At 44.8% G+C, this 13411-nt stretch overlaps 1 protein-coding gene across 3 annotated transcripts in view; it reads left to right on the plus strand.

Annotated features, from left to right (window-relative positions):
• HTR4 (5-hydroxytryptamine receptor 4) overlaps window positions 1-13411 on the plus strand; it is a 90254-nt gene that overhangs the window by 21786 nt on the left and 55057 nt on the right. For all 3 annotated transcript variants that reach the window (XM_027718803.2, XM_039385266.1, XM_039385265.1), the window contains exon 2: window positions 4199-4280. In XM_027718803.2, coding sequence (XP_027574604.1) covers window positions 4255-4280 — 26 coding nt within the window. In that variant the 5' untranslated portion in view covers window positions 4199-4254. The remainder of the gene's footprint in view (window positions 1-4198; window positions 4281-13411) is intronic.

Below are 13411 nucleotides of genomic sequence, written 5' to 3' on the forward strand. Positions count from 1 at the left end.
CAGACCTCTTACACAAACATAGCATAGTAAAGTCAAGGATCTTGTACAGATGTCTCTGCTTTGGAACAAAGTCACCCTTGAGCAACCCACAGAAACTTTACTGCTGTAAATATTTGATCCAGGAGAATAGGTAGGCATTGCTGCTTCCCCGTGCCCTGGCAAAGGGAACAGCCCTTAGACTGTGTGGTCTGTTAATATTTTTTTGGTACTCAGAGATGGAATTTAAACTCTAACATTTGACAGCATAGAATACCTTGGTGCAAAGCTGAAAAGGCACAGAGGTTACAGCTCAGAGCTGTGAGGGCCAGACTGGCAGGAGGAAAAGCCCTTCTGTCTGCACACAAGGTCCTGGCTGCTGCTGTGACCCAGGTACCACCCACTACTTCTGCATCCCTTGGAATCATGAACCCACTGAACTCAGTGCCTGTGGTTTGGGTTGTCAAGCCAGAGACTTTGAGTTTAAAGAGCTGTTTTGAAAAATAACCCTTCAGTGAAAAGATATTTCTTCTGTATTTGCTATTTAAAGCTGGACTCCATTTTATTTTTTCAGGAGATGTGTCATGTCTATCTTTTAATTTTTCTGTTTAAGTAAAGTGCTACATTTTAACCTCCTAGAATGATGTTTGATTAAAATCAGACCAGTAATCTGTCTCTGCTGACAACTGAGGGACTTCTTATCAGCTTTGTCCTTCATGGAGAGAAAAGAGACAGCACTGACAGAGGACAGAGAATGCCAGAAGTGCTGTGGGAGGGGGCAGTGCCTTTGCCAGAAACGGGTGGTGGAAACGAAGCCATTTTATCTGGGAGCGAATAAAATTAATCACTCTGGTATTTCTTATTCCTCAAGTGTTGCCTTGGGCAGGATATTCTCTTACAACACTTGGAGGGTTTTGGGCTGCTCTGCAGTGATGATCAAGAAATTAGCTTTGGATTGAGGTGACTGTCACTTCACAGCATCAGTTTAATGTGGCCTGGGAAAATCTTTCCCAGATAGTCTCTGCTAACAACCTCTTTTTCTCTGATAATGGTGAAGATTGAGCAACGAGAAAAAATCACATCCCCAAATGTGAAATGTGGTGGGAATCAAGCAACAGCTTTTTTTATTCAGTCCCAGCTTCAAATTGGCAGATGTTCACTACAGAAAGTGAGGAGCCTCCTGAAATCACAGATTTAGATAGTAGTAGTAGTAGTCTTTATTTATGTTAGAGTGATTCTTCTTGCCTCAATCAGGAAATCACAGATACTGGATGAGAGCTAAATGATTCCCTGTACTTCCAAGAACTTACACTCTGAGATGTGGAGGATGGCAATTTCCAGGGGAAGGCTAAACAGGCTTTCTAAATGTCTGCAACATCTTTTGCTCTGTGTTATTCAACAATGTGTGTCTGCCAGGCTGAAGTCAGAGGCTGCACCAAGTCATCATCACTGCACACCACGCTCTGCTCTAAAAAGACAAAGCTGGCAAAGGAGGGCGGGAATTTTTTTTTTTTTTTCACTTTACACTTATAAAGAGAAGAGTGAAGTCAGAGAACTTTTCTTTACAGTCCAGTTCTTCACAGAGAGCATGAGACACTCAGAAACTTAGTTTATTTTTATATCCCTCTCCCTCCTCTGTGGTGCAGCAGAGCATGCACAAATGGGTAATTTAGATCACTTAAAAAGTCATCATACCAAAGGTATTAGCAGAAGTGGGTTTAATATGGTGTTGTAGAAGTACAACTCAACAAAATTTGATGGCAAGGTTCACTCTATTCTTTACTACGGGGATGAAACATCCAAAGGAAAATCAAGTTAAAATTGAGCTGGAATGATTCACACAGCGACCAGAGACACAGAAGGGTAAGGGAGACCCTTCCATGGAGTTGGGAGGTTCAGGGTGGGTCCCCTTGCTCTTTAAACACCTGATGGAGCTCAGATGTGGCTGTGTCCAATCTTAGTCTCATACTTGGCCAAAGGTTTATGTCTAATGGAATTGGCTACATGAATTTCATTAGTATTAATTCAGCAACTGCCAGTCACTCACTGACAATCTGTGATGAATAAGGGGGTCTCTTAGTCTCAGGTAAGGAAGGATCTCTTAGTCTCAGGTAAGGAATCTCAAGCCTTGAGAGGTGTCCCAGCTCAAGGGGAGATCACCTCAAGGGAGGGCTCAGAGAAGCCTCACTTAAGCTGTTGTATTTAAGGAATAATTTTGGCTTCTAGTCAAATTGCATACAATGGGAAAGGTGGGCATGAGACTCCGTGTACCCACAACCTTCTTTGTTCCTTGATATATGAGTCTTGGTAAAGCCACCCCGCTGTTCATGTGTTAATTGCACGATTGGTGTTCCAGGCTGAGATGCATCAATGCTCTGACATATGCTCATATGTCACTGTTCTCCATCGTGGGTTTCCTGGAGGAGTTCTTGGCCCAGCTCCTGCTCAGGCCTTTACCTCCTGTGGAGCCTGTACCAACCTGCTGCTGGTTTGCTTAAGGGTTAGAACTCATCTGTCACAGAGCAGAAGGGACACTGTGATATCTGTAGGTGAAAGGAAATGGGCTTTTCAGAGTGCTCAGTCCACCTTAGATGTGGCTTCATTTAGGGTGTCAGAAGTGGTGAAGCAGCACAATCCAGCACTGCAGGAAATGGGGGTGTTAAGTTTTCCAGAATGACTCAACGCTTCTGTTGTCACCAACTCAGCAGTGACAGAAAGTGGAACTTGAGGGGGGTTGAGTGGGATGGAAATAAATTGGATTAAGAATGTGTCAGTGTCTCAGTTAATTGGTGCTTGCAAGGAAGATGGTTTGGCCACTGCTGTCATCTGATGGGACATTTTCATCTCTACAGAGCAGACCAAGGCCACCACATAGAGCAGGTGAGTTTGTGGTCCCTTAAGAGAGAGGGTTGCCTGTTGGCCACCAGATAACTCCTTATGGTCTCTGACAAGTGGATTTTTTCTCAATACCTTAAAGCCACTGAGTGGCCTTGAGACCATCTTCCAGGATGTTCTTCCTACCTGTTTGATAGGCAGCTGTCACAGTAGCTTGTGGGGCATTTTGTACTATGGAAGAGCTCCAGAGCAGGAGCACAGGACAGAGTGGGGTTTTTCCCCCAAATTAAAGTTGGAGGTCAGGTGTTAGGGACACAGAGGTGACTTGATCAGAATCTCTAGACCTCTCACCCTTGTATTTGCAATATACAGCAGTAGTCTTTAAGTCACCAGATTCCAGAGTGCCCTTAGAAACACCAGTTGAAGGCTGAAACTGCACATAGTGGCCAAGTTCTGTGTGTTTCCACCCTCTGATAAAAATATCCTTTAGACTTGAGTAGGTTTTGCTGGCAAAACAATGTATAGTCTATACCTCCTGAATTACTGCTCATGGTAAACACTGAGCCAGGTCTGGAGAGTGGGGGTTCATTTGCATTGCAAACCTGGCATGGTGTCTAGGAAGGCTGAGGCAGTGTTATTACAGTCTTCTCTTTGAAGCCAAGTAACCACAATGGCATTATTGCATCTGAGTTGATATTAATAGTGTCCTGGTGGTGGCATTATCCTTGGCTCTCTAGAGACTCAACACAAGGGGCAATCAACAGCCTGAAGTGCTCAGAAACTGAGCCTGTTTTTTCCACTGGATTAACAGCAGCAAATGCACAAACTCATTATTAAGATGGTGCATTCATTTCTTTGAAGTTATGATGGAATCTTGATACAGTTAAAAACCCCATTAATATTTACATCACTTAGTGTTACTATAAGTAAGTACATTTATTTTAACTAGAGCTGCAAATTGTTTAGTTCTTTGTAATTACAGTACTGCTATTAATTATTCATAAGGTTGTACAATATAGTGTCACAGGAAACCCGTTTTAATTTAGTGGTAAATCAATGTTTTAGTTTTGTGTAAAAACAGAAACTAATTTACCAGCCCTTCTTGCTTGTGTTTTCCCAGATGGGCTTTGCAAACCTTCCTCAGCTGCTTCTATTTAAACTACTTTTTGTAGTTTTGAAAGTTTAGAAGTTACTGGGAAAGTCTTAGGTGCAGTTTACATGGGTGCAGGTGATTTTGAATGGTCACAACAACCCTCTGCAGTGCCCAGGCTTCTCCAGGGAAGAGTGGTTGGAAAACTGCCTGGTGGAAAAAGCTGCTGGTTGACAGCTGGGGTCTGTGAGAGATCCTGTAACTTATACCTCTCCTTTCTAACTCTCTCCTCTGCAGGATGAGGTCTCTTCTGTGGACATTGAACTCCCAGCTACCTATGCCTATTGCCTGTGATGGAAGAACTGGATGTTAATGTGAGGTAGGATAAATGACACGGCTCCTTTTGTACCACGTCTTGTAAAGCTGCTGAGCTGCAGAGGGGCAGAGGCCCCATGGTGTGTTTGTAAAGCTGCAGGATGGTATTTTCTGTTTGCTTGGAGATGAAGGTCTCTGCTCATGCAGCAATGCCTGGTTTGGGGATTCTTGGAGCTTCTATGAGGATGTGGTGTCACCCTGGTATGTGTTTAAGTGTCAGATGGGACATAGACAAGTCAAGGATTTCCTTGTAGTAGGAAATGTTAGGAATTTTGCAGAGGCTGCAGTGTGAGGTTAGAGAGACATTCCTGGAAATTTTTGACAGTTCAGTTTGGGACTTGTATTTATCACAGCCAAGGGGGGTGGCAGACCTCATTTTCTCTAATTCTAGAGTAGAAAAATAAATGACCCGCAAGTATTTAATCTTTATATTTTATTGAATTTTTTAATTTCATGTGACTTGGTGATTACTATTGGGCACATTTATTTTAGGCAGTAGGTTAATGAGATGCTGTCAAGTGGTTTGAAATGAAAACTTGAAACCTTAAATTGGTTAGAGCAATCTGGAGAGGCCAAACTCTGCTTGTCCTGGGCGCTTGCCAGCGTAGGTTGCAATGGTACCATGCACAAGGTGTAAACAATGGCCTTGTGCAAGACTAGTAAAGCCTTCTTAGACCTTTGGTAAGACTTTCATTGTATTCCTACAGAGCATTTCCTGTAGCCAGGAATAAAGTAGAGCTCCCGACAGCATGAGAGCCCCTCCTTATCTTATAGCAGCTAAATCTGATGCCCTTACACTGTTGGAGCACAGGTGACTCTTATCTACACCAGTTCTGAACAGCATTGTTGGCCATTCTTGTACATTTTGCCATTCCCTTCTTGCCTTTCCTTCCCCTTTACTGCAGTGCATCATGTTGGGAAGTTGCAGTTTGATGAGTCTGAACATTGCTCAGAAGCTCTGGGCTGGTTTTCACAGGCTGGCTGGTGTTTCCATTGGACAAGCACTTAAGAAGTAGGCTTTGAGAACTAGGTAGTTTTCCAATTCTCTCACTTAACTCTTTGTAGGTCCTTGGGCAAATTCACAAGGCTGATGGGTTCTCCCCTCTGACACCTGCAGTCCAGCACTGGCAGCTCTTGTTGCTCTTCAGGTCCATAGCTGAGAGGGGAGAAGTGGAAGAGCAGCTGCCTGGCATTTACAGCCAGGACTGGGTGGGCAGAGCTGTGGTTCTGCAGCTGGAGCTCTTCTCATGCTCTTGGGCAACAAGGGGAAACCTCTGCTACGTGAGTAGGTACTTCTGAGTGTGGTCAGAGCTGTCCTGAGTACTTCACACTGTATGAAGGGTTTTTGCTTCCTGAGATGTTTGGGAGAGGTTATGCTCTTGAGAAACAAGCTTTTGAAAAAAATCACCAGCACATTCAGTGCAGGTAAATAGCTTTTATAAAACCCTTTTTATTGTAGCTGCTGGTGAAGGCAGAATCCCTTTGCTATATCAACTATGGAGAAACGATGTATTATTTGATTTTGTCACAGTAGTAATTGCTTTTTATTTTTAAGCTGAGCCCCTAAACCAGCTGAATTTTAGATTGATGTTAATTGCTTCCAAACTTGGCTTTATCAGCTTTAGTTTTCTCAGTTTGTTGCTGGAAGTATTTTTGTGGCTTGGAAACCTCTGAAAAGCGCAGAGCCCTCCAGCAGTACTGTGTGGGGCTCATTAATCTTACCTTGACTTTGAGAAATGAGAAGCAAGGTGAGGGAACAAGGAATCAAATTGGTTGAATTAGTTATGTTTGTTTTGAAGCAAAGAAAAGATCCCATTTTTTAACCCAGCCACTGTTCTCAAAGCCCTTGTACAGAGGCACAGTGAACACTAGTTCTGACCACAGACGTTCTTGATCATATGCCCTCCTGAGTCAGGTTGCATGCTTGAGTGAGTCCCAAATCTGGAACCTTGCTGTGTTGGTCCAAGAGGCTCCTTTCCCTGTGGATTGCAAGAAGTGGAGCTGTTAGTGGCTGTCTCTAAGATGGATTTATTGCCTGTAGGTGGTACAGTGGCAGGAGGGCTGATGGCAGAAAGGGGCAAAGAAATTCTTGGGTATGCTCTCTCTATCCAAAGCTGGGGAGAAACAGGAGCAATAGTCATAGTGGGAGAGAGAGAGAACCAAAGACTCATCTGGAGCCCCAGGGATGTCCTAGGAGAGGAGTCTGTGCCCTCGGTCTCCCCTTCACTGGGACACTGGCAGCCAGTCATGAGCCCAGAGCTGGGCTGGGAGGCAGGACAGGCAGAAAACTGGGCTGAAAGCAGATGTGACTGTTTGGACAAGGAAGAAGCTGTGCTGAGCGGTTGCAACAAAATACGCATCATATTTAATGACCCAAAGCATAGAAAATGGAAGGGGTTTAAGAAAAACCTTGTATGCTCTGAGTGCCCTGTCAGTGAGGACTCATGGATAGCAAACAGCTTAAGATTCCTCCACCAGGTTCCAATAGAAGTGTTTATTCTTAGATATACACAGGCTCTTTTCAAAACCTCTCCAACTTCTACACTTTAAGTCATTAAATCATTGTTTATCTCAAGTTCTTTAATCACATTTTTGTTTAGGTGAGAAATAGCAGGCTATCAAATGTCATTTAGCAGGCAAAGAATCAGCCTAGAGCTCTCTTCCTAGTCCCCTTTCCAAGGGAAGATCAACTCTAATCCTCCTGTAATACCTGCAGCATCCGTCCAGAAAGGGATTTGCTCTTGCATTTCTGCAGAGACAAATGTGCTGATTGAGAAGATTTTTGAGCCCTGTCTCCTCCACCTGGTCCCCCCAGCAGGGACAGCGCAGTGATCAGAGGAGCACGTAGGTGAGAGCTGAGTGCTTTCATCCCTTGGTGTACAGGTGATACAAAATTCTGATTCACTTACTGAGCTGATGTGGTTGAGTGCACCTGCTCCTGAGGATAATGGCAGGCAGTGCCAGAAAAGACCAAAGTAAAACACTACAGATCCCTTATGGGGCAAGATTTAACAGTACTGATTTACATCAGCTGTAGATATGACCATGTATAGGATGAATGAAATAGGGCACAGCTCTGGGCTCCTCACAGCAAGAAGGACATTGAGGGGCTGGAGTGTGTCCAGGGAGGTAAAGGAGCTGGGGAAGAGTCTGGAGAGTCAGTCCTATGAGGAGCAGCTGAGGACATTGGGGGTCTCACCTGGAGAAAAGGAGTCTCAAGGGGGACCTTCTCACTCTCTACAACTCCCTGACAGGAGGGTGGAGCCAGGTGGGGGTTGGGCTCTGCTTCCAGGGGACAAGGGACAGGACAAGAGCAAAAGGCCTGAAGCTGTGCCAGGGGAGGTTCAGGTTGGACATCAGGAAGAATTTCTTCCTGGAAAGGGCTGTCAGGCATTGGAAGGGGCTGCCCAGGGAGGTAGTGGACTCCCCCTCTCTGGAGGTGTCTAAGGAACAACTGGATGTGGCACTCAGTGCTCTGGTCTGGTTGACAAGGTGGGGATTGTGCACAGGGTGGACTTGATGATCTTGGAGGTCTTTTCCAACCTAAATGATTCTGTGATATGTTATAAGGAGCCAGTTGAAAGATAATTGCTGGGTTTGCCAGGTTTATCCTCTCTGTGCCTGGGCGTGCTGGGATAGTCAGGTACAGCAGGGACACTTTGGAAGGAATCCACAAGCTGGGAGCACTAAAACACACAGGGTGTTTCTGAATCTGGAGTCATAGAATTTACAGAGCATTTCCCACCAGCCAACTCTGGGTGCAAGGAGAGGGGCAGAGCAGGGGGACAGAGGGAAGCAAGGCACAGTAAAGATCCTCACTTTCACGTTTTTGGGCTACCAGCCCAGCAGCCAGAAGATCCTTGGAAAAGAAGTTTGCTTTGCTGAATGCCCGCTATAGCCCAGGCACTGCTCCGCCAGAGCAAAAGCCACTATCAGCCTGGGTTCATATTGTTCAACTTTTTCTCAGTTTCTAGGGAAACACTTTAAAGCACTATATTTATCGGAACATCTTTCCAAACACCTCCGCCAACACTTAATTAATGGAATTTTTAAGCCTGGCTCCAGCTTCTGCAAATTAATAGTGTGCTCCCTTACGGCAGCTGGGGAGCAAGTGAGACACGGATACTCCCATAAATAAATTGGAGGGTGCAGAGGCAGAGGGGCAGCTCCTATTTGTCTGCATGTACTCAGCCCCTCAGGGAGGTAAGGCCATCATACACTTTTGTGATGTCTCATCTGCTTTTATTACTGTGCCCTGAGGAATCTGTGCAGATGAAAATGTTCTGGATAAAAAGCTGGGCCATAAAAACGAACTTTTTGGTGTCTTTCATCACACCTTTAGCGTCAGTGTCTCTGCACAGAGTGGCAGCTAGGGAAGAACTGGAAAAGGCTGTGGAAGGGTGTGAAAACCATCCTAAAAGACTGGGATATCCTGGAGCAGACATGGCTCTAGCACTTGGGAAAACAGGGCACCTGCCCTAGAAAGCAGCAGGTTACCCAGAGCAGGAAAATGGGCTGGACCTCATTGCCAGCTTTTCCCATGCCAGCTGCCTCAAAGGGCAAAACTGGCAACTGCGGTGCCAGGGCTTTCCAGGACACCCTCCTGGACTTCTGAGGGCTGACCCTCAGCATTAAGCAGGCAAAATTCAGTTTGTCTCCATGTTTGGGAACTCTTGAACCAGCAGTGCTCAGAGGTGGTGAGTAAGGAAGCTGGGAAGGGGGTATTAGGGTGTCTTGAGAGACAGGACTGCAGCAAAACTGGAGCTGTGCAGGAGATGCTGGACCAGATGTGTAGGGGTTCGTAGGGCACCGTGAGTCACATCGACAGAGCTGGGGTTCCTTCAAGAACAAACATGATTTTATGTCTCAGAACCAAAGGGGATTGGATGTAGGGGGAAATCTAGTGGCTCTACTCTCCTCTCAGTGAGTTAAAATTCCGTGAGCTGCTTTTGGAGAAGTGCAGAAGGACAGTCCTGAGGTCCTGATGAGATGTCTTTTCTGAGAATGTGGTCTGGGGAACAGGACTGTGGTGCTGAGTGCTCTGGTGAGCTGTCACCTGCTCCAGGTGGAATAGTATGTGCAGCTGCAGAATGAGACCACTGGCAGGGAAAATCATAGACCTATGGCACCTAGCAAATCAGGGTGTAATTTATTTGCAAGTGATCAATTTTCAAACCTAAACAGATTTTTAGAATCGGCCTGTGCTGAGACAGCCGGGAGAGGCAGAGTCAGTTCCCAGCTGTGGATTGGACTTCAAGCTCACAGAACCTGTGAGTGGAGTGTCCACAGCTGATGCCACCAAGAAACCTCTAAGTCATTTCACTCCTCTATGGGGAAGAACTTTTCTCCCTTTGCATTGCTCTCTTCTCCAGGAACGACTGTTTCTAGAAATCTTTGTCAAGGGCTTCTGCAGATGAGCACAACAAGACATTCCTTCTGGAAGCTCTTTCACTTGTTTGCCACAAGCTAAACACAATGAACAAACACTTCCAGAGCTTCTTAGGCTGCCCTGAGAGAAATGTGCTGGTAGTGACTCCTGGGTGGGATCTGGGTTCCGTCTGGGCTGAGTGTCTGCACTTAACATCCTCAAAGCAGTCCTTTTTCCTATTGCTTTCCCAGGTTGACCTCCTTTCTTGTTTATTTGAAGTGAGAAATGTGATGAGGCTTTTGTGGAGAGTATTCAGAACATGCACTTAGCTGGAGTTGTGAAAGGAGGTTTAAATAAAACAAGAAATTTAAGTGCTCTGTTCTTGAATCAAGGACTTTCCGTGTCCTTGCTTGGAAAGGACACCTATCTGCAGCCTAAATACATGAACAAGGGTCATACAAAATGAACTGGTGAACATATACTCGGGGGCTGGAAGGTTTCTGGCTGCCACCTCTGGAATTAGCTTTCAAAACTTTAGTCTTTATGGCAGAGCTCAAATTGAAGTAGCAGAGTTGGAAATACATAGCATCTCAAAGATGACTTCTGTCCCTCCTGACTGATGTGTTTTGTGTCAGGGTACACTGTTGGGCAGTTCAGAAACTGTTGCACTGAAGTGGTTGAGGAGACACAGCATTCCCTGGGGACACGAGGCAGCCACTCAGTCAAGTATTCAAGGGGCACACACTGTGGGAGCTGAACCCATGAACCCCACCATGAACCCCCAAAACTCCTTGGGACATACAGTTCTGTGTTGCCTTCAAAAAGGGAGTGAAAGTACCTCCTGCTACTATCTGATAACAAATGAGCTGGGAACTGGTTTCGTGTGGGGTGTCTCAAATAAAATGTGTTCCAGAAATCAATGTATTAATTTGGCAATGTCTGTGCCAAGTCTTCCATTAGCAGGGGTAACAGCAAGAAACTCTCTCATTCCTCTAGAGTCTTGAAACTGGGAAACTATCCAGGAAATATTAGAAGTTAGACAGCCAATAGCTGTATTTGTCTTTTATTGTCCAGGGTGTAAACAAGCAGTGGGAAAAGTGCACAGCCTGCATATTTTAATATACAGCCTGATGCCAGGACTCTTCAATTGGCCTAAACTAAATGCCTCTCATTTAACAATATTTCCCTAACTGCAAATATTGCTTGGAAAAGCAGAGCAGGACCTTCCTGCTTTCAGATTTGAAAATCTTGCAACTTCCCTGGCTTTTGGCAAAGATGGGACCAAAGGTTTTCCCTGGTTGGAAAATGAGAACTCGGTACAAGAATGCTGATAAAGAATTGCCATTATGGCATTTTGATAAAATGTTTTCATTAGGGAAACAAATCTGTGGACATGGGGTGGAGTTTTTTGGGTTTTTATTACAGGAAAAGTTATAATAAGACAGGACAACAAACGCTTTTAGCCCAGGAGCAGCAACTCCCTTGAAGATTTGTGAGCTTTGAGATCAGTCTCAGTGCAGCCCAGTTTTGCAACTGGTTTTTGCAGGAGGTGTCACACAGATTTCTATGAGAAAATCTGGGCACTTGGAGTATGTTTAACATGAGTCTAAACCTTGATTTTTTCACAATTTTCTGCATCAAGTTACTCCCTGTTTCTAAACTACTGAGGTAAAGCTTGAGACTGTCGTGTGTGTAACAGTGATGTTTCTTATGCCTCTGTGAAGTAAAATTCTTTTGTACAGTAATCAAATTACTGTATTACAAATATTCTTGTTCAAAAGTACATACTAAACCCTGCCTTCAACATCCCTATAGAATAGGGAGATGAATGACAATTAATGAGAATTCTGCTGGGAAATAAGGTGTTTCATTACATCAGCTCTTCTGAGTGTTCCTATGTGGTGTTTGTCATTGAACATGCAGCCTTCTGAATGACATGAGATAGGCAAGAGCCACTTAGAAAATAGAAGATAATCACATTATAATTATGGAATATACACCAAAAGTCAGGATTATTTTTGCTTCTTTTATCATCCTCTGTTTGTCACTAAACTGACATGTAGTTTGGTAGATGCAGTGAGTTTACTTCTGAGGAGCAATTCTAATTAGGAACTGATCAAGACATTTCTGATTAAAGGCATGTTTGATCTTTGGTTTTATTCTGCATTTACAAAGGAGAAATGATTGTTACAACATCACTGCTGCGCTTTGTAGTGTGTCTAAATCCCCAGCTATGCCTAAGTCAGAGATTTGCGTTTTTCATCATTGCAGAGTATTTGAAAACTCCATTAAAATACTCTGGCCCTGCAGAGAATCACAGAATCCAGGAATGGTTTGGGTTAGAAGGGACCTTAAAGCTTATCTTGTTCCACCTCCTGCCATGGGCAGGGACACCTTCCACTATCCCAGGTTGCTCCAAGCCCTGTCCAACCTGGCCTTGAACACTTCCAGGGATGGAACAACCACAGCTTCTCTGGGCAACCTGTGCCAGGGCCTCACCACCCTCACAGAGAATAATTTATCCCAATCTCCCATCTAACCCTGCCCTCTGTCAGTGCGAAGCCATTCCCCCTTGTCCTGTCACTCCAGGCCCTTGTAAATAGTCTCTCTCCATCTTTCTTGTCAGTTCTTTTCAGGTACTGGAAGGCCACAATTAGGTCACCCCCAAAGCTTCTCTTCTCCAGGCTGAACAATCCCAATTCTCTCAGCCTCTCCTCACAGCAGAGCTGCTCCATCCCTCTGATCATCTTGGTAGCCTCCTCTGGGCTCACTCCAACAGGTCGATGTCCTTCTTGTGTTGCATATCTGAAAAGTATTGTTATGTTTATATGAAAATAAAAGGGAAATATTCAGCACCTGAAGGGGACAGTTAGAATAAAATCTGAAGACTTGAAAGTATATTATCAGGAACAAAGCATAGTGCCAAGGTGCTGCAGACTCCAGGTGGATGTGAAAGGGTGTGATCTGTGATTGCAGAACAGCTCTCCTTGGTAGTCGTTTAGTGGATACAAAACAAAGTAGTTGCAGCAGGGGCCCTTCGCCCATGTAAATACTATGCTCTTAATCTAATGCTAATTTCAGAAGTTAATTTTACCTTATATTTAAGGTGACAGTCTAATGGGTTTTTAGGATTGTACTTACATACATCAGCCCCGCAGCAATATCTGTTCATATGTGGGTGTAAATTATGTAACTCTTGATCTGCTGCCTGGGAAAGAGCAGAGCCAGGGTTTTATCCTTCCCTGTAGGAAAAGTAGAGACAGACCTGTCTGCTGAAGTGCCTAACTTCCCTGCAAGGGGAGAGGCCCAAAGGCTTAGGCAGCGCCCAGAGGCTCACCAGGGCTGGGTTTATTTCCCACGTAACTGTGCAAACTACTGTCTCGCTCTCTCCGTCTCAGGCGTTCATCTGTATGAAAATCATGATAAAGCATCACATTGTCCAGGATCAGTTTTCAGCCCCAAATGGAGTTTCCATCCAGCAAAGGCAAAAACTGCTGCTGCTGTCAGCTAAGGAGAGTGCATGAAGCAGCTGAAAACTCATTTATTTCTGGGTTTGTTACTTGGAGCCCTCATGCCCTGTGTGTCAGCCTGTCTCTGGGCTCTGTTCTGCTCTAGTGTGGCCTCAGAGTCCTGGGGGCAGTTTTTGGCACCACAATTTAAAAAATATCTAAAGCATTTAGAGAGCATCCAAAGGAGGGGCAGGAAGATGATGGAAAAGGTCAGGAGGGGAAGCCATAGGAGGAGTGGCTGAGGGCACTTGGCTTGTT

Source organism: Pipra filicauda, unplaced genomic scaffold, assembly GCF_003945595.2.
Source record: "Pipra filicauda isolate LSUMZ 115617 unplaced genomic scaffold, ASM394559v2 scaffold3_size10097308_pilon, whole genome shotgun sequence".
Classification (NCBI taxonomy): domain Eukaryota; kingdom Metazoa; phylum Chordata; class Aves; order Passeriformes; family Pipridae; genus Pipra; species Pipra filicauda.